We start from the raw sequence: 21,693 nt of genomic DNA on the forward strand, positions 1-21,693 counted from the left end.
ATGGAAAAAAATCTTATCACGATATAATTTTCCATATCAGCCGATATCGATATGTATCACGATATAAATCAAATCACTTTCTCTTACACTTTTTACTCATAAGTGAGAGAATAAGGGTTAATAAGAGTTATGGACAAAATCACTAGCAGGCTTAGAGCCTTGTGGACAGACGCTAGGATGTCCACAACACTTGCCAGGTGGGTAAAAGGTGCTCAAACAGATTTTAAATTAATTTTAAAAAGTCATTATACATCCACACAGGTCCGGAACCCCCCCCACACATGTTTGGACCTTAAAACAAGTACAAGGGGACAAATATAGGTACTTGGCTGAGCAGAGGCAGCGCCTGTTCACAGCACTACTTGAACGGGAAATAGAAAATAAAGTTTATCGAATCCTATCGACCGGCTTATCATATTTATCGCGATATATATTTTCCTCAATAACTATCGATATCGTTTTATCGCCCAGCACTAACTAACACTAAACTCTGTCAGTACCAAATGTCCTCATAATGTGTTTTAGTGTTTTACCAGCACTTCATGATCTGAATATGCTAAGAATTACAGTTTTTTTAGTATTAGGGTCAACGTGTTTACATACATTTGGGTAATCAGATAATAGATGGAAAAACTTGAAATTTACTCCTGGAATTTACTCCTAAATCTAACCTACTACAGCTTAACCTAAACCTAAACTTCACCAACTACCACCTTAATTAAGTTGAGTTCAGGTTATTGTTGAGGTGTAATTTAGATTTAGGCTTGAGTTGAGGTAAGATTAGGTTTGAGTAGTAAAATTACACTGAATGAATTATATATAATAGATTTGTAACTGTATCATTATAAACATTCAAATAGTGTAAATGTCCTATATGAATTATAGATTGATGCTTTATCATGACCCAGTCTGACATTTTTGTTTATTTTAAGAGAACTTGAGTTCCAAAATTCCAAAGGTATAATTTAGTTGTTATTAAGCTTTTGTTACATTATACATTGATTATATACACTGTGAAAACCTTATATATATGCCACAAAAATATTAAGTAATTCATAAACAGGATTTCTATGGATAGGTAACACCTAGGATATATATGTTGAAAGTGTTACCAATGGTGCTGCAATATACAGTATATGAGATAAGTAATGTATAAATTATATTAGACTTCCATGCAAATATATATGCATATATATTATTTAACACTTTATAACACTTTATTTGGGTGGCCCATTATAGATGCATCATAGATGCTCAACTTACATTTAATTGAATATGTATTAAATTCAACTGAACCTTTAGTTTAATGTAAATGATTCTCTACAGAACTTAACCCCAAACCTAACTCTAACCTTAACCATAAATCAATTCTAAAACCTAACCCTAAACTAACCCTAAACCTAACCTAACTAAATGTTAAGATTAGAGTTTGGGTTAGAGTTGGGTGTAGGGTTCCATTCAATAGAATCAATAGAGAAACATTTACTTTAGACATTTAATAGACATGCAGAATATTAATTGAATGTTGGTTAAGCATCTATGAGGCATCTGCAATGGACCAGATGAAGAGATAATGCTTGAAAATAAAATATATAATAGATATAAGACCCTAATTATCAGTATAAATGTTGTTTGTTACGGATTAGTTTGAACTAATAGTTTTAATATTAGTTTTTTTTTTACCTAAAAATGTAAATAAATCATGATTTATTTAGGCTTATATATTTTATTTATTCATGAAGGCACTTAAAATAAAATAACTCAAAACAATTGTTAGGAAAAGACTTGATTTCTCTCAAAAAGGAGAAATGGTTGGTATATGGTTATTCATAGAAAGGAAGTCCCATGAACACAATACTACAAAAACAGCATAAAAGAAGTATAAGAAGAGTTAGACATACCTTAAAGTTCTCCTGCTGTTCCTCAGCAGTGTGAAAGTGCTGCTGCCAGGCTTTAACTCTCTAACAGTCTGACAGTGCAGCCGTGTGCACTCATTTCACACAGCGCTGAGGAGCTGCTCTGTCTGAACTCTTCCTTCACCACTGCTCCCACTTCCACTCTGGCTCTGACATGCAGAACAGTGCAGAACAGTGCAGGGCAATGGTGAGCAGTGCTGGTTGCTCTGGGAAACTCTGAGCACAGATATTTAAAGACATTTGACTTGATTCTGTATTTGCATGGGATTTAAATAAGAGCGTCTCAGGTAAGTAAACATTAGCAAGAGCAAGCTAAGCTTTATTTTATTACCTGTGCAAAATGAGGAATTCCACTTTTATATACACATTTATACATCAACTATTAAAAGTGTAAATGTGAAGAAGAGGGAAAAAGTGTTATTAATCACAATCAAACATAGAATACTGGCATAGAATCACTGACACCAATGAATGTTTATTATTTAAAAATGTTTATTTCAAAAACTGGGGTTTGTTCATATTATTGTCCTAAATAAAACAGAAAAAAATACAACAAGGAAAGTATCCCATTGTATGGAATGTGATTCACTGAAATGGTAAACATTACAACACATATCTGATATTAAGTAAAAAAAAAATCTAATGAAAAGCTCTTCTCTCTGTGGCTGATGCAGTGTAGATTTTCTGATACCATCTAAAGGGTCAGGATTTAAATGTTGGTTGTGATGTTTCAGTCTGTGTTTGTATATGATTTGCATACTTTATCAGATATTTCCCTTCTAGGGTATATTTATAGTACACTCTGGAACAGATAAACGTGGGACAGTTGGCAGTATGTCTAACGTCTAATGTTAGACATACTGCCATCCCAATCCAACATCCTGATACAACATCCTGACCTCAGTTTTAAAATGATCTGAGATAACTGGCTGTACTACATGTCCAAATGTCTGTGGACACTTATTCTAGCAAAGCATTCAGCTATACTTTAAGTTGCTTAACCTCACTTCTCGAGCTGCACATAGCTAGAGCTGCTGACAAGGGAGCTGTGTCTGACTTCTTAAGACATTTCTATATCTTGAGCTTTACTCTCGCTCTAATTTACTACCGGACTGTCTTAGCCATGTTTGCACTTTATGTTTTCTATTGTATTGTCGTTCCCTGTATTCAGATGTAATGACAATAAAAACGTTTAACTTGACTTGACTCTTGGCTTGATGATGCCCCAAGAAGGTCATCAAACACCAAATGATTCAATGGCAGAAAAATCTGTTTAACAAAGGCAGATTAGATTAAATTTTTTTTTGGGTTAAACCTCAGCACATACTCAGCTCTGCTGCTCATCCTCTAATGTATGTTTCTTGTGGCTCTAAATGTGGCTCCATTTAAAAAGAGCAATGTTAAAACTGTTTCAACAAAGAAATAATCTAACAAACACAAATGTTTTTGCTTTTTCTGCTGTGTTTTATATAAGTGAGATTTGAAAGGAGACTGTAGAGCCAGGCTGCGTCTGAATCCCCTAAAAAGGATCTAAAAGATAGTGTCCTACACTTGTGAAGTACAGCAGTGTGTTGTTTGGAACGCAGCCACACTGAACCCTGCGGACTAAAGTTCAGCTTGGTCCAGCAGAGGGCAGTGTCCATCACAGATCGTATAAGCCCCTAGTGCACACTAAATATTCACCACTTCTTCATTCAGCACCACATTTCCTCTCCATCACTGTTTTACCTGCATTTATTTATCTCAGTCTGGAGCCGCTGGCGCGTGGGGCTGTTTCACGCGTGCTCGTGCGCCTGTGCGTAAAAGCGCAGCAGTGTCAGGGCGCGCGGTTGTCTCATCTCCACTCTTCCTGATTATCAAGCTGAAGGTGTTAGGTTGGGGGTTTATGTCTCGAGCGACGCGGCAGGGCGACAGGGATCGGCGCGCGCGGACAGATGGCGGCGTCGCGCGTTTCCCTGGCAACCAGAAACCCCGCGATCAAGGGGCGCGTGCCGCGCGGTGCTCAGATCTGTCCCCAGGGTCAGAAAGACCCTAAACATCACCTGAGCCCCCCTAATTATACTACATACATCTACCTGCTGAGCACACAGACAGATAAGACATATAAACATACAGATAGATAGACAGACAAGCAGAAAGACAGATAGATAGACACACAAAATATAAGCTCTTTTTAATACCCTTGATTTCAGAAGAAACAATGAATGAGGCAGACAGACAGACAGACAGACAGACAGACAGACAGACAGACAGATAGATAGATAGATAGATAGATAGATAGATAGATAGATAGATAGATAGATAGATAGATAGATAGATAGATAGATAGACAGAAAATAGACACACAAAAGATAAGCTCTTTTTAATACCCTTGATTTCAGAAGAAACAATGAATGAGGTGGTGTCCCAATACTTCTGTCCATATTTTTTTCTGTGGCAGCTTTTCTAATTTGGCAAAAGTAAATGACAGATTCAGATGTATTTTGCTTAATCAACCATCTGCACTTTACCAGTGGAGTTAATTTACATCTAATATGCGCCCTCTCCGCGTGTTAATTTACCCGAGACGGAGCAGAATTGAATTATAGCCGGGGCTTTTCCCCACAGAGGAGAAGGAGGGGGTCTCCGGTCATAACTGTCAGCTCATTCACCTTCTGGCTCTTGACTGGAAAATAATTACAGAGACTGGGAGCGCTGGAGCAGAGCTCGGATCAAAACGCCTGTGGAAATAACACAGTGGGGTACAGCAGGGTTGGCAGGCCTGTGGAAATGCGGGTTGTTAAATGGTATAACATGGTTTCATGTATTTTGGGCTGAGGTTTCTGTAAGAACTGTACAAATATAATCTAAGCCTCAGAGTAGCATGGAAGGAAATATACAGTAGTCTAGGAATAAGATCAATCCTGGTCTGCAAAACTGCCCCACAACAGTGTATAACCTAATGCACACCACCTCTGGAGGGCACTGTAGCAGTTCTTTTCTGTACACTAAGTAAATGTACATGTGAAACTAGGTACTGTACAGTATATTTTCTATTCAAAATACGAAACATAAACGTCAGAGTAAGCTGTCCATCTTAAAAATCCTTAAATGAATACATTCCAAGGCATTTATTGAGGTTTTTTTTATTATTATTTAAGGTAGATCCTGGCTGGTTAACTCTATCAAACTGAACATTTCACAGTCTTAGAACTTATGGTTTTTAAATGGCTCTTGGCATGGATGAGCAGTTTCAGGGAAATGTATTTGTTCAGTACACATTACACAGAAATAGCACACTTAACTATAGCAAACTAGTTGCCTCAATTAACTAAGAAACTGTAAAGTTTATTTTTAAAAGTTGGTCTGACTAAATAATCTGTGTTGGCAAAATTACCAAAATTGCAGTTGAACCCTAATTAAGGCCAGGCCAACATGCTCAGATTGACTGTTTAGTCCAACGGGGTCTATAAGCAAATCTGCAGGGGGTTTCACCTGATATTGGTCACGCTCTTTGCATACTGGGCATCTTCTCCCATCTCTCACTCACCATTAGTGTATAGTCACTCTCCATAGTCTGTTGCTGCCTTCTCTTAGGATTTATATATGTGTTATATAATAGTATATAATAACTGCCTGGCTTTAGTGTTGTAGGCCATAAGAGCAAGTTGCTATGCTTTGTGTTGCTGAGTGTATATAGATTATAGGTGCAGCTGGTTACAGTTGCACTACTGCAAGTTTATATGACTTACAATAAATACAAAAATGTGATAGTCATAAATAACCCATTTCCCTGGAGCTGACGTAAATTAACAAAATTATAGTGTTGTGCTCACTGCATGAGTTTGATTAATGTTATAAAAAGTTACTTTTTTGTTGATCCTAAAGGATAATCAGCAGAGCTTATTATACACATTTCATAGACGTTAAATTAGGCCAACTAACAACATAAAGTGAATTTTTAAGTTTTTATATATGTAAAAAATTTATAATCTGTATTAAAGAAATCTAGTTGCCACAACTTTTTTTTCTTTATTTTTGAGTGAGCCTCAAAAATGTTGTATAGTAAATTGCCTTTAAAAAGTTTTCTTAACCTTTTCTCTCATTTTTACAGTGTAAATGTTTTTAATTTATGTATAATTAGGTAAAAAATTTGAATAATGGGTTTGATAGGGTTAAAGGTTTTATCTCTTATACCACGTTGCTCTACTTATATAACTTTCCACTCCCATGAGTAAGGAGAAGCGGTTTGCTTTGCTTTGCAATGTAGTTGCATGTAGTTAATGATTAGTAATCCATCAATCCATCCATCAGTCCATCCATCTATCTATCCACCTTCACATCAACGTCTTACTGGTCAGGGTCATGTAGTGTCTAGGGCCAAACCAAGGACCTAGGTATATCATCTGGGCAGGGCACCAGTCTATTGCAGCGTATATCAGGGGGCAATTTAGCATTTAGCAATTTAGCAATTTCTGTTTATTTTTAAGAGAAGCAAGACTTCAATATTATTATTAATATAATGATATAATATAGAACTGGCGCCATTTCTCCACTATTTCCTCAGTGTACTGTATGTCTATGAAACTGTCTATGAATCCAAGACTCTCCACATGATAAAGAAGATCGTTTTACTGAATGAATCTCCAAGCCCCACCCCCACGCCCATCTCAGATAATCAGATTGAAGCGGTGAAAGAATGGTGTGCTACTATAATGTGATTAGGATATGATGGAGCACTGCTATCTGCACATTATCATCTTAGCGTCACTTAACCTCTGTCAGCACGTCTACTGCAACAACCATATCAAGAGCTATAGCTCTCAACCACCAATACCAACAACCACACCAAGACCTATACAATATAACCGTCTCTATCTCTCAACTTATTCTGCATGTGTTCCTGTATAGCTTTAACCTCCTCAATAATAAATTTACTATGTAAAAAAATTACACAAAGAAAGTAAACTAAACTAAACTTTTGACTGGTACTGTATGTTGTCATAGCAACACTATTTCACTTCCTTTTAATACAAAACATGTTAGCATATTCATATTTTGTGTACTAACCTGAAAAAACAGCATCATTAAGTATGTAATAGTATGTACTCATATCATGTAGTAGTAGTAATGTTTAATCTGCAATTGGGATGCAGCTTTTATTTTTATTTTGCTTTATCTGTGTCCCTCTGTAAGCTTGTATTCATTCTGAGTGAGCACAGAGTCCCTCTGATCTGTGCACGTTCACTAGCTTTTAAAACACTGTACAACAAATAGATTTTCTGTGCATGTCCTTTCACAAGCATCTCTGTCTCTATGACAACCCTGTCTCCTCTATAAAGATGCTGACAGAAGTGAGAGGACAAAACGGAGAGACAGCAATAGAGAGAGAGAGAGAGAGAGTAGAGAAAGTGAAGGAGGTAGTAAAGAGAGTAGAGTTTGAGAGAAGGGGAGTAGAGAGAGAGGAGAGAAAGTGAAGGAGGTAGTAAAGAGAGTAGAGTTAGAGAGAGGGAGAGTAGAGAAAGAGAGAGAGAGAGAGAAAAGAGAAAGTGAAGAAGGTAGTAAAGAGAGTAGAGTTAGAGAGAGGGAGAGTAGAGAAAGAGAGAGAGAAAAGAGAAAGTGAAGAAGGTAGTAAAGAGAGTAGGGTTAGAGAGAGGGAGAGTAGAGAAAGAGAGAGAGAGAGAGAGAGAGAGAGAGAGAGAGAGAGAGAGAGAGAGAGAGAAAAGAGAAAGTGAAGAAGGTAGTAAAGAGAGTAGAGTTAGAGAGAGGGAGAGTAGAGAAAGAGAGAGAGAAAAGAGAAAGTGAAGAAGGTAGTAAAGAGAGTAGGGTTAGAGAGAGGGAGAGTAGAGAAAGAGAGAGAGAGAGAGAGAGAGAGAGAGAGAGAGAGAGAGAGAGAGAGAAAAGAGAAAGTGAAGGAGGTAGTACAGAGAGTAGAGTTAGAGAGAGGGAGAGGAGAGAGAGAGAGAGAGAGAGAGAGAGAGAGAGAGAGAGAAAAGAGAAAGTGAAGAAGGTAGTAAAGAGAGTAGGGTTAGAGAGAGGGAGAGTAGAGAAAGAGAGAGAGAGAGAGAGAGAGAGAAAAGAGAAAGTGAAAGAGGTAGTACAGAGAGTAGAGTTAGAGAGAGAGAGAGAGAGAGATTAGAGAAAGTGAAGGAGGTAGTAAAGAGAGTAGAGTTAGAGAGAGGGGGAGTAGAGAAAGAGGAGAGAGGAGAGAAATTGAAGGAGGTAGTAAAGAGTGTAGATTTAGAGAGAGGGAGAGTAGAGAGAGAGAGAGCGAGAGAGAGAGAGAGAAAAGAGAAAGTGAAGAAGGTAGTAAAGAGAGTAGGGTTAGAGAGAGGGAGAGTAGAGAAAGAGAGAGAGAGAGAAAAGAGAGAGAGACAGAGAGAGAGCACTTCCTCCTGCAGTGTACAAAATATAACAAATATAAGCAAATGTGAATTGGCAAAAATATTTCTTGGTGAAGGAAAAACAGCACCTCTTGCTGCCAAATATGTGGCAACTTGAAAACGCCTAAAGGACAGTGAGTAACTCCCCTAATAAACAACTGTTAATATTATTATACTTGATTATTATAATCACTATAATAATTATTATTACTATTTTTGTTATTATTGTTGTTTTTACTATAATCATTGTTATTATTATTGTGATTTTTTTATTAATTAATTGATGTTTATGTTAAAATTTTCATTGATGTTTCACTATAGGTTCGGTTTTGACATTTGTGTGCTTTGGCAATGTTGTTTTTTTTTTTTAAACAGTCATGCTAATAAAGCCAATTTGAATTGAATTGAATTGAGAGAGAGAGTAGAGAAAGTAAAGGAGGTAGTAAAGAGAGTACAGTAAAAGAGAGAGGGGGAGTAGAGAGAGAGAGAGAGAAAGTGAAGGAGGTAGTAAAGAGAGTACAGTAAAAGAGAGAGGGAATAGAGAAAGAGAGAGAGAGCGAGAGAGTAGATCGTTATTTGAGGTTATATCTGATGCTATACACTGATTAACCAATACATTAAAACCACCTGAATTGTGTGTGTGTGTGTTTGTTTAAGAGAGAGAAAGAGTATATATTATTTTAGAGTATAGATGTTATACACTTAAAATCTTAAAACCACATACGAGAGAGAGAGAGAGAGAGAGAGAGAGCAATAAAAAAGATCCAACCCGTCTTTATAAAATACTGTAAAAAGTATGCAAATACTTAAGGCATGTTCTTATTATCTCTGTTATTATTTGCTTACTGTTACTGTAATTGATCAGTTTGCCCTAATATGTTATATTTTATTGTTTGTGTGTTTTGATATCACAGTTAGGGAAATTGCCAATTACCAATAAAGCCAGAATTAATTGAATTGAGGGAGAGAAGGGAAAGGAAGGGGATGGGAGAGAGACAGACAGACAGAGAGAAAGAAAAAAAAATACAAAAAATTGTGTAATTATTTACATGCATTTATTGTCACCCATAATCTCAGAAGGGCTAGAAGGGACCTCACTGCACACCACTGATAAAATATGATTCTGAGCTGCAGAACTCTTTACAGTCCTTTTAATAACCATTTTGCTCCATGATAAATTAGGAGACCAGAACAGCAAAGGCCGGTTAGGATTAAGCCGCCGCTGATCAATGTCTTGTATGGAATTCCGCTGGACTCAGGAGCAGTTGAGTTGCTCTCTGGAACGGAACTGACGCCATCCGGCTTTACCAGAGAGAGAAGAGAGAGAGAACACAGTTAATCACAGACACATTCAGATTAAGATTACATGTATACGTATGTAACGTTACTCCAAAAAACTCTTTTTAATCTTTCACATGTCTGTAAAAATGCACAGTGCTCTGTTTTGCTGCTTACCATCACGTCATCAGTGTAGACCACCGTCTCCTCAATGGCTTCTGGCTCTACAGTCACCGTCAGGTCTACTGGAGCAGTAAGCGGGGTCTGATCTACTTCTTGAATTACTACAGAACATAGGCATGAAATAATTAATATATGTGGATTATATTGCAAAATACCTCAACTACAACATACTGTACCTTACAATATATAAAAACTCAAGTGCATAAATACCATGACAATACAAATAGCATAGTTAAATATGGAGAAGATTCAGGTTGTGATTGTGATCATCTTGATATAGCAAATATATATATTATATATACTCAAAGCCAGGCAGTTCCTGATTGCAGCATGATATAAGAAGCATGAGAAGAATGAAAGTCACCCTCACCTGGTGTAATTGTCTCCTCAGGAAGTATATCCTCTGCTTCTGTAGTGATTTTCTCCATTAGCTCCAGAGCAGAGGGGGCGCTCTCCGGCACAGATAGTGATTCAGGTTGATGCTAAAAAAGAATAATGCAGTCTAATCGGTTATTTGTTACTTTACTTAAACTCTAAATGCTTCACATTTTATTTTTCACTTTGCAGACTGTAAAGTACACAGAAATACACCACATTATATTCCCCAGAACAATTTAGGCGTAATTCTAACCTTGTCCACAATGTCTGCCCTTATAAAATGCCCACAGTCTAAATGGTGTACTGTTACTCTGAAAAACCTCCGATTTCAGTTTAACTCTAATCTTTCACTTGCCTGTAAAAATGCACAGTGCTCTGTTTTGCTGCTTACCATCACGTCATCAGTGTAGACCACCGTCTCCTGAATTGTCTCTGGCTCTACAGTCACCGTCAGGTCCACTGGAGCAGAAGGCGGGGTCTGATCTACTTCTTGAATTACTACAGAACATAGGCATGAAATAATTAATATATGTGGATTATATTGCAAAATACCTCAACTACAACATACTGTACCTTACAATCAATAAAAACAACATGCATAAATAGCATGACAATGTAAATAGCATAGTTAAATATGGTATAATAAAGCAAATATATATATATTAAATATACTCAAGGCCAGACAGTTCCTGATTGCAGCATTATATAAGAAGCATGAGAAGAATGAAAGTCACCCTCACCTGGTGTAATTGTCTCCTCAGGAAGTATATCCTCTGCTTCTGTAGTGATTTCTTCCATTAGCTCCAGAGCAGAGGGGGCGCTCTCCGGCACAGATAGTGATTCAGGTTGAGGCTAAAAAAGAATAATGCAGTCTAATCAGTTATTTGTTACTTTACTTAAACTCTAAATGCTTCACATTTTATTTTTCACTTTTCAGGCGTAATTCTAACATTGTCCACAATGTCTGCCCTTATAAAATGCCCACAGTCTAAATGGTGTACTGTTACTCTAAAAAACTCTGATTTCAGTTTAACTCTAATCTTTCACATGTCTGTAAAAATGCACAGTGCTCTGTTTTGCTGCTTACCATCACGTCATCAGTGTAGACCACTGTCTCCTCAATGGCTTCTGGCTCTACAGTCACCGTCAGGTCTACTGGAGCAGTAAGCGGGGTCTGATCTACTTCTTGAATTACTACAGAACATAAGCATGAAATAATTAATATATGTGGATTATACTGCAAAATACCTCAACTACAACATACTGTACCTTACAATCAATAAAAACAACATGCATAAATAGCATGACAATGTAAATAGCATAGTTAAATATGGTATAATAAAGCAAATATATATATATTAAATATACTCAAGGCCAGACAGTTCCTGATTGCAGCATTATATAAAAAGCATGAGAATAATGAAAGGCACCCTCACCTGGTGTAATCGCCTCCTCGGGGAGTTCATCCTCTGCTTCTGTAGTGATTTCTTCCTTTAGCTCCAGAGCAGAGGGGGCGCTCTCCGGCACAGATGGAGTTTCAGGTACAGCCTAAAACACAATAATGCAGTCTAATCAGATATTTATTACTTTACTTAAACTCTAAATTCTTCACATTGTATTTTTCACTTTGCAGACTGTAAAGTACACAGAAATACACCACATTATATTCCCCAGAACAATTTAGGTGTAATTCTGACCTCTTCCACCTCGATGTCTGGAATTTTTGGAATTCCCACGGGTCCCTCAGTGCTCTGTTTTACAGCCTGGGGGATCTGTGTAAACACCAGGCTGTACTTTCTTCTCTCCTCAGGCTAAGAAAAAAAGCAGTCGTTGAATTAGAGCCACTTATTCACACTTATAACATCTCTAAACTGTTCTAGGCTGAATGGTAGGAGGATGTATGGGATGGGGTTTAACACTTCACACATCAAGGAAGATACTACTAATTATTTTGCACCTTCGTTTAATTATATGGACCAGTGGGAGTAAACAGTATATTTGGGGATGTCTATCAATTTTCACACATTACAGGAAACTCTGCAGGAAGTACCTTGGTGATGTTGGTGTTTTTGGGTCCACAGGTCCAGTCTCTCTTTGGCCAAAACTGCTGCTTGACTTGCTCCTGATTCTCCAGTTTGGCCTCTTCGTGGATTTGAGCTATCATTTTAGGGCCCAGATCAGCCCTCCTTGGGACCCATTTATTCTAAAGCACAGAAAAATAAAGAGGATTGGTCATCTGAACATCTGACGCTCTAGAATTCTGCAATGTGCTGCTCATTAAACTGAACTCTGATCTGAATTAACACAAGTCAGCATTCAGACACTTTTCATGTTTAACTAATAGCTATATTTGGAAAGAAAATACTTTTTCTAAGATCTTATAGAAAAATAGGGTGATGAAAGGGAAAGTATTTACCCGTCTCAGATCTAAAACGTCCTGCAGCATGAATCGGATCCTAGTGGACGATTTTCTTGCCCTTATAATGTTGTCTATTTTGATGACATATTGATCCATAAGAGTCTGCATACAGAGAGAGAGACACACACACACTTTTATATTGAGCCAACAATGAAGGCAAACATGTGATAGATTTAATAGCACTGTGCTAAATTTAGTATAACTCAATATATACATATATATATTGAAAGAGCAAACCTTGTCCCTCTCATCGATGCCTTTGCCGATAGTCGACAGCAGTTTGCTGAGGCATTCCAAGCTCTCTTCAGCGTTGTCGTTCAGGAGCTTGGCAATGCACTTGTGAATAATGGAGTCTGCCAACATTTTTAATTTAAATAGTTCTCCAATCAACTTGATGTTGCCGAGAGAACGTCGACGGGCCTTGTTTTCAGCCTGCTCCAGCTCCTCCTTTAACCGCTGTCGCTCTTCAGTCTAAAGAAAAGAGCCAAGTTCAGTCTTACAGTTTTTTTTCCACCTAAAATCATAAATCTCAGTCTAGTGCTGTTATGTGTAATATAAGCATTGAAATTGCAGTATGATCAGCTTATTTCTTATTGACTCCAGCAGAACATGTCTGAGAAACCGCACCTCTGTCGCTGCATCCAGCTGCTTCCGCTTTGCTGCGATGATCTCGTCGTCGTCCTTGTTCTTCTGGAACTCTTTCTGGCAGCAGCGGAGCAGCAGAGTCCGGAATTCTGCAGTAACCGCTGGATTGTCAGAGGTCGGCACTTTTAGCTGAATGGGAATAAAACACAAGTGTCTTGTATGTTCTTGTAAGTTCAGAACAGAATGAGAGACACAAAGAAAGTGAAGAAGATAGAAGATGAAAAGAGAAGGGTTCTGCAGGATCACTCACATCTACGAGGCAGTGGCACATTTTCGCATAAGTCTCAGAGAAGTGAGGTTCTCTGATGGCTTTTTCGAAAACGAGGTCGATGACACCCTTCAGACGCTCCTCACTGTCGATGGCCAGCTCGTTCACCCGCTGAATCAGCCTATCGAACATCTGAGGGGTGAGTTTGTTGAGGATGCTTCGGAAACATCCCAACATCTCCTGCGTCTTCTTTGCCTCTGGATCATCCTTCTTTTCTTCTGCCCGTTCACTGGCCTTCTTCAGTCCCGGCCTCCACGCATTCGCTGCCTGGTTGAGTTGGACATCCTCCTGGAACACGTCTGGGAGGACTCTACATGGCTCTTTGTGGGACTGGAAAGAACAAAAAACATCAAAACTATTCAACCTACCCATTAATATATCCAAAAACATACATTAAGCTGTAGTTAAGTGTTGCTGGGAAAGAAATGAAAAAAAGGTGAGTACTTTTTTCTTCTGCAAAGTGGAGTCCAAGAACGGGGATGAAGATTGGTTTGGCTGTACAGAAAAGAAAACACAAAGACAAAAGGTAAAAACTACACTGAAAAAAAAAATGAAAAACTACACAGAAAACAATTGATGCGTAAAATTTACTTACAAAAAAGTTTAGCAACTTTCTGCATTTGTTTTTTTAAGTAAATTTAATTTCAGATAAATGTAAGTAACTTCAATTCGGTTTCAAGATTTAAATGTTACATGGAGTAAATAAGTGAACTGAACTTCAGCCAATCCTCTTTTAGCCAATGCACAATTTTTTTCAGTGTAGTGATCACAGTGCATCAGGCCTCTTACAATGTTAATGGATCAGTTCAAAATGCTTTCTATTGTATTTACTTTAAAATTCTGTTATTTCTGTCTAGTGTTTGTCTTATTTACATTTAAATTTACATGATGCATGCAGTCATTTAGTACAGCAGAAATACATCCCATCATAATACCCAAAAAAGACATGGGTGTAATCCTTACCTTGTCCAGCACAACCCCGGGAATAAATAGCAGTCCATCAGGTTTCTGTAAGCTGGCACTGCTGAATCGGAAGCTCAGCAGAAACTCGTGCTCATACTTTATCTTCTCCTTCGGTGGAACATATGTCTTAAGCTCTGCAGCTGAAAAAGACAAGAATCAAATAAATTTTATTAGATGTTCCAATAATAAGTATGATTCCTATGCTTGCATAAAAAACAGGTTCTAAAAAGGTTTAAATACAGTTTATTGGACTGATGTAAAGCATAAACATCAACGTTGAAAGTGTTCCAGGTTTTACCAGGTTGAGATTATTTTGCAATGTCTCATATACTAATAATTCCTATATTCTCAACACAACCCAATTTTTACTGCATTACTGCAATATTTGACTGTTTAATATTTTATTATTTGAAGTTATTTAACATAAACACTGATAAGGGTACACTGGTTTGTCTTTATATGTACTCCTATCATGATGTAAAGCCTGACACTTAAAGTAGACACTGAAAGTCTACAAAATTAGAGGACAGACCAATTAGCATATAAATCCCGCCCACAGAGCACAAAGATAGACCAATCAGGATTTAAATCCCATCCACCGTGAATACTAATAGGTTTGTAGAGAACGTAGAAAGCCCAATCAAAATATTAATTCTGCCAACAGAGCATGCTGATAGGTTAATTGAGAACATAAACAGACCAATCAGTATTTAAGTACCGCCCACAGAGCACAAAAACAGACCAATCAGGATTTAAATCCCTCCCACTGAAAAAACACTAATAGGTTTATTGAAAACATAGACAGACCAATCAGAATGTTATTAATCCCTCCAACAGAGCATGCTGAGCACATAAACAAACCAATCAGGATTTTAGTCCCACGCACCAAGAACAGTGATAGGTTTATTGAGCACATAAACAGACCAATCAGTATTTAAGTCCCACCCACTTAGAACACTCATAGGCCTACTGAGCACAGAGACAGACTAATTAAGATCTAAATCTTGCCCACAAAGCCAACTGATAGGTCTACTGAGCATAAATTTACCAAACAGGATACAAATCCCACCCACTAAGCACAGAGAAAGACCAATCAGGATGCAAATCCCGCCCACAGAGAACACCCTGGAGTCTGCTGTTATCAAAAATATATATTCTTACCGTAACCAGGGCCAGTTCCCGAGCTCCTGAGCTCTGGGTTGATCTTCAAGTTCCGCTGGGCCTGAGGAACATACTGACGGTTCTGCAACATAGAGAAAAAAAAACGTTAGCCAGAAGCAAAAGCGACGGAGTTCATAATGTACGTGTCCATCTCCATAACACACGCCCCACCCACAAACACACACACGCCCCACCCACAAACACACACACGCTCCACCCACAAACACACACACGCCCCACCCACAAACACACACACACCCCTTAATCATGATGTAAAAGCACACATTTAGCTTAGGCAAAAGAAGCTCTGATATCTTCATGACTAATAAAGTGTGTTTTTCTGTACCTTCACTGGAGCTGGAGGTCCAGAACGCACCAATGGCAGCTGGGCAGGGTGGTCTTTAGCCCGCTGGGACCGAAAGTTTGACCGTGGACGGTCAGAGTAAAACTCTCGCTGATTAAACATCGCAACACTAAACTAACACGACTGAACTACACTGTGACTGCGAAGTTTCTGAACACATTCCGTCACTCCTGTAGGATTTATGCCTCACAGTGACATCACAGTTCTGCCAACATCCCATAATTCAAGATTCCAAAATCACCTAGCAACCAGTCAGAGAGCAGCACAGTGCTGTGATATAATGTATTATAATACATAATAACAATAATTTCAATAATACATTTACTGAATACCCCTTTTCCACTTTTTTAGTAATTTGCTGTTAAGTTCTGAATATTCCCTCGATGTTTTTAATCCAAATAACATTATATTTCTAGATTTTTAATAGAATAGTTTTATTCAACACATATTTTTATATTTATTCTCACTTTGTTCAGTAGTTTGTTATTAAGTAAAGAATATTCCCTCAATGTTTTTATCCATATAATATTACATTTCTAGAGTTTTAATAGAATAATTTTACTGAACATATATTTTGATATTTATTCTCCCTTTTTTCAGCAGTTTGCTGTTAAGTACTGAATTTTTCCTCAACGTTTTAATCCATTTAACATTGTATTTCTATTTTTTAATAGAATAATTTTACTGAACACATACTTTTTATATTTATTCTTACTTTTTTCAGTAGTTTGCTATTATGTACTGAATATTCTCTCAATGTTTTTATCCATATAACATTATATTTCTAGATTTTTAATATAATCATTTTTCTGAACACATACCTTTATATTTATTGAAAATTTTTTTCATTAGTTTATTGTCAACTACTGAATATTCCCTCAATATTTTTTATCCATATTATATTATATTTCTAGATTTTTAATAGAATACTTTTACACAACACATATTTTTATATTTATTCTCACTTTTTCAGTAGTTTCTTATTAAGGGTTAGGGTGAATATTCCCTCAATGTTTTTAACCCCTATAATATAATATTCCCCTTAATCATGATGTAAAAGCACACATTTAGCTTAGGCAAAAGAAGCTCTGATATCTTCATGACTAATAAAGTGTGTTTTTCTGTACCTTCACTGGTGCTGGAGGTCCAGAACGCACCAATGGCAGCTGGGCAGGGTGGTCTTTAGCCCGCTGGGACCGAAAGTTTGACCGTGGACGGTCAGAGTTAAACTCTCGCTGATTAAACATCGCAACACTAAACTAACACGACTGAACTACACTGTGACTGCGAAGTTTCTGAACACATTCCGTCACTCCTGTAGGATTTATGCCTCACAGTGACATCACAGTTCTGCCAACATCCCATAATTCAAGATTCCAAAATCACCTAGCAACCAGTCAGAGAGCAGCACAGTGCTGTGATATAATGTATTATAATACATAATAACAATAATTTCAATAATACATTTACTGAATACCCCTTTTCCACTTTTTTAGTAGTTTGCTGTTAAGTTCTGAATATTCCCTCGATGTTTTTAATCCAAATAACATTATATTTCTAGATTTTTAATAGAATAGTTTTATTCAACACATATTTTTATATTTATTCTCACTTTGTTCAGTAGTTTGTTATTAAGTACTGAATTTTTCTTCAACATTTTAATCCATATAATATTATATTTCTATTTTTTAATAGAATAATTTTACTGAACACATATTTTTTATATTTATTCTTACTTTTTCAGTAGTTTGCTATTAAGTACTGAATATTCTCTCAATGTTTTTATCCATATAACATTATATTTCTACATTTTTAATATAATCATTTTACTGAACACATACCTTTATATTTATTCTATTTTTTTCATTAGTTTATTATTAACTACTGAATATTCCCTCAATATTTTTTATCCATATTATATTATATTTCTAGATTTTTAATAGAATACTTTTACACAACACATATTTTTATATTTATTCTCACTTTTTCAGTAGTTTCTTATTAAGGGTTAAGATGAATATTCCCTTAATGTTTTTAACCCCTATAATAGAATATTTCTAGATTTTTAATAGAACAATTTTATTCAACTCATATTTTTATATTTATTCTCACTTTTTCAGTAGTTTGCTATTAAGTACTGAATATTCCCTCAATGTTTTTAATCCATATAATATTATATTTATATATTTTTAATAGAATAATTTTATCATAACAAGCACCATAGCAAACCACTTAGCAACACAATAACAACAAGCAGAGACACCATAGCAACCAGCCACAAAGAGTGTTCAGAGAGTTCCAGTAACAGGAATGATTTATTTTTGGTTATAAATATCAATTATTTGAACATGCAGTCAACCAAATCTTTAAAATAAAAACTTTCTTGAGAAAAAAAAAAATCTAAGGAATTACTACACTTGCTTTTAAACATGCTTTTTACATGTCAAATGAGTTTTGTTACCATATATGGATTAAAAACCTTGTAAAAAATTAAGTAAAGCTGCCTGAGATTAATATACATTAATATACATGTATATACATGTGTTATTAGATTCAGACTTGAAAAAATATAATAAAAATGAATAGTTTATTTGGAAAGTTACAACAAGCTTACTACAACAGAAACAGAACACACTCTTGTTATCCATTGTTATCTTATTATCCATGATGTTGTATAATTTCTGTATTATTATGTTTTAATTACTATTGTGGTTTTACAAAGTGTATATATATATATATATATATATATATATATATATATATATATATATATATATATATATATATAAACAGACAGATAATTAGAAATAAAGTGAGACAAACAGACAGAAAGACAGACAGACAGACAGACAGATAGACAGATAGATAGATAGATAGATAGATAGATAGATAGATAGATAGATAGATAGATAGATAGATAGATAGATAGATAGATAGATAGATAGATAGACATTTTTCTGCAGGGTTTTCTATTGTTCTGCTGTGTTTTCTATTGTTCTGCACTGATCTGGGTTATTTTCCATGCTGTTCTACATTGTTTTGCACTGTTTTCTATTGTTCTGCAGTGTTTTCTATTGTTGTGCTCTGCTCTGTAATGTTTTCGATTGTTCTAAACTGTTCTCCACTGTTCTGCAGTGTTCTGTACTGTTTTCTATTGTTCTGCACTGCTCTTTAATGTTTTCAAATTTTCTTCACTGTTCTGCACTTTTCTACATTGTTTTCTATTGTTCTGCACTGATATGAGTTATTTTCCATTGTTGTTGACTGTTCCACATTGTTCTCCACTGTTCCGCATTGTTTTCTTCTGTTCTGCATTGTTCAGTGCTGTTTTTTTTTTATTATTCTACACTTCTCTGTGCTGTTCTGCACTGGTGTGCACTACTCTCCACTAGTCTCCAGTATCCATGGCGGTGCTCTGAGCTGCTGAGACTAAAGAGGATTTGGACCAGTGGGAGTTTCTCCTGTAGTGAGCTGGGAGCTGAACCGGATTGGCTCAGGTAGGGTTTGTGGGCGGAGTTGCAGGTTCTGCGTTTGCATGTGCGTCAGAGTGTCACGTTTAGGAATAGTATCATGGGGGGGGAGGGGGGGGGGGTTATGGGGAGGGAGGGGTTGGGAGAGATGAATGGGGAGGTGTGTATCTGGCACACACAGCTCATTACCATACTGAGTTAAGTTACAGCGGCAAAAAAAACAATATGCACAAAATGTTCCTCCAGCAGTGGGCTCTGATGGGCAGCCCAGTGTGTGTGTGTGTGTGTGTGTTTCAAAGATGGAGGCAGACAAAAAAGCGAAGAGCTCTGACCTTGAGTAGCTGATTGAACCTGGCAGGGTTTGTGTCTCCGGGGAACAGGTGTGAGCTTCTCCAGGTGCAGGATGACTCATCTTGTGCATGTTTCCACACACACACACACACACACACACACCTGTATTACTGTCTTTATGCATCGTTCCATCCATCAATTACTGAAGATAAATACTAATGTTATTAATTTCTTTAATACCACCTTAACCAACGGTACCAACAGAAAATATGTCATTAATAATAACATGATTACAATTATGATATTGATGCTGATGATGATTATGATGATGATGACTATCATTATTTTTATTCCTTTCATTAATATACATTTATTTTCTGAGATCATACAGAGCATGCAGTATACAGTATCAGTCAAGAGTTTGAATACACCTTTAATTCAGTGGTTTTCCATTATTTAAAAATATACATCATAGATTAATACTAAAGTGATCCAAACTAGAAAGAAAAACATATGGAATTATTTAGTAAACAAAAAGTGTTAAACAAACCCGAATATGTTTTATATTTTAGATTATCAGTTTTGCACATCTTAGCTGGATTTTCTCAGTCAGCTTTTTTATGAGGTAGAGTCACACAGAATTCAGGCTTTCAGTTAACAGCTGTGCTGAACTCATCAAAAGTTAATTACTTGAATTTCTTTATTTATTTTATATCCTCATACTTTTTATATACTCATACTTCCTACCCTTTTCGGCATTAACAGAGAATTTATTCCTCTGTGCATCAAAATGTCAGATTTACTGACACTAACAAATTACAAACTTTAGGGAAATTATTAAACTTAAGCCAATTTGGATTGGGATTTTTAGCTGCAGGGACAATGGTCATTGACTATATAATATATGTGTTTTATTTAATACAAGCAGCAGCAGCTCTGGTTCGAATCCTATTCATGTAGCTTGCCATTGGCAAACCAGAGCCCTGAGAGAGCACAAATGGCCAATTGGCAAGGCTGCATCTGTGAGCTGATGTATCGGAACTGAGTCGCTGCGCTTTCCTCCAAGCGCGCTGTGATGATACTCGGCAACGCTGCATCAGCTGCAGTTTGAAAAGAGTCGGAGTCTGACTTCACATGTATCGCATGTGACATGGAGGCATGTGTTAGTCTTTACCCTTCTTGTGTTGGGGTATCACTAGTGATGGGGGAGTCCTAACGAGAGGGTTGAGTAATTAGCCGTGCAAAATGGAGAGAAAATGGGGGAAAAAAATAATTAAAAACATATTTCTTTACTTATATATATATATATATAGTTCTTATATCACTTCCTCTGTGTAACTGTTTGTAACTGTCCCCTTGAAAACATCCATCATTTTCATATACAATGTAAAGATTTCCTCTTTAAATGAGAGATGAGGAAATAAATAGTCACGACTGGGCCTCAACACTCTAAAAAGTAAAACAGTGTTATACTTAATTTTTTTGGTGAAACATTTTTACACTTAAAAATATTGAGTAGATTTTAAATCTGTGAAATCATTTACATAAATCTTCCGAGTTCAGTAAAGGTGAGCAAAAAAATTAAGTAGATACGAGTAATCATATTTAGCTCTACAAAATAAAAATATTGAGTAAATAAAACAAAATTTTTAAGCCAGCAGAATTTAAAAAATTGAGTAGATACGAGTAATCACATTTAGCTCTACAAAATAAAAATAGAGTAAATAAAACAAAAAATTTAAGCCAGCAGAATTTTAAAAAATTGAGTAGATATAATTGAAATGTCAGGTAAAGAGGACTACATAAAATATACTACATGCACTAATTGTTTTTAAATTTATGCTACTCATACTGAACTTATCAGTTATCAAATTTTACTATTTTTTTTTACTGTATTTACCTATTCCTTAAGGAGGACTTTACTTGAAGTAAAATTATCTGATGGAATCAAATGTAAATAAAGCAACTGTAGACATATTAATATTTTAAAGATTT

At 36.3% G+C, this 21,693-nt stretch overlaps 2 protein-coding genes across 8 annotated transcripts in view; both read right to left on the reverse strand.

The window, feature by feature from the left end:
- Nucleotides 1–2,102, reverse strand: part of gas2b (growth arrest-specific 2b) — a 43,648-nt gene extending 41,546 nt beyond the window's left edge. Inside the window, exon 1 of the mRNA XM_022667117.2 lies at nucleotides 1,902–2,102. The gene's annotated coding sequence lies outside the window, so the exon portion shown is untranslated. The remainder of the gene's footprint in view (nucleotides 1–1,901) is intronic.
- A 7,209-nt stretch (nucleotides 2,103–9,311) lies between these two features.
- Nucleotides 9,312–17,473, reverse strand: LOC111191621 (eukaryotic translation initiation factor 4 gamma 1). 7 transcript variants are annotated; one of them, XM_049471406.1, is made up of 17 exons: nucleotides 17,065–17,471; nucleotides 15,574–15,655; nucleotides 14,413–14,552; nucleotides 13,894–13,944; nucleotides 13,432–13,779; nucleotides 13,164–13,310; nucleotides 12,774–13,007; nucleotides 12,534–12,638; nucleotides 12,168–12,320; nucleotides 11,815–11,928; nucleotides 11,554–11,665; nucleotides 11,205–11,311; nucleotides 10,858–10,969; nucleotides 10,509–10,615; nucleotides 10,110–10,221; nucleotides 9,734–9,840; nucleotides 9,312–9,580 (listed from the first exon to the last, which is right to left on the reverse strand). In XM_049471406.1, exons 1-17 carry the CDS (start codon nucleotides 17,182–17,184, stop codon nucleotides 9,419–9,421), a joined length of 2,313 nt encoding a protein of 770 aa, XP_049327363.1. In that variant the 5' UTR covers nucleotides 17,185–17,471; the 3' UTR covers nucleotides 9,312–9,418. The 7 variants fall into 7 exon arrangements, with proteins under 7 accessions (XP_049327363.1, XP_049327366.1, XP_049327367.1 ...); XM_049471409.1 differs by lacking the exons at nucleotides 10,858–10,969; nucleotides 11,205–11,311 and having other exon boundaries at nucleotides 17,065–17,473; XM_049471410.1 differs by lacking the exons at nucleotides 10,509–10,615; nucleotides 10,858–10,969 and having other exon boundaries at nucleotides 17,065–17,473.
- Between the last annotated feature and the right edge of the window lie 4,220 nt (nucleotides 17,474–21,693).

The sequence above is a fragment of the Astyanax mexicanus genome, chromosome 23 (genome assembly GCF_023375975.1).
Source record: "Astyanax mexicanus isolate ESR-SI-001 chromosome 23, AstMex3_surface, whole genome shotgun sequence".
In the NCBI taxonomy this organism is placed as follows: Eukaryota; Metazoa; Chordata; class Actinopteri; order Characiformes; family Acestrorhamphidae; genus Astyanax; species Astyanax mexicanus.

Coding starts and splice junctions, on each gene's coding strand:
- LOC111191621 (XM_049471406.1), bottom strand. CDS start 17,184: ATGTTTAATCAGCGAGAGTTTAACTCTGACCGTCCACGGTCAAACTTT. Junction 13,780..13,893: donor CCACTTTGCAGAAGAAAAAA/GTACTCACCTTT, acceptor TGTTCTTTCCAG/TCCCACAAAGAGCCATGTAG. Junction 12,639..12,773: donor GCATCGATGAGAGGGACAAG/GTTTGCTCTTTC, acceptor CTCTGTATGCAG/ACTCTTATGGATCAATATGT.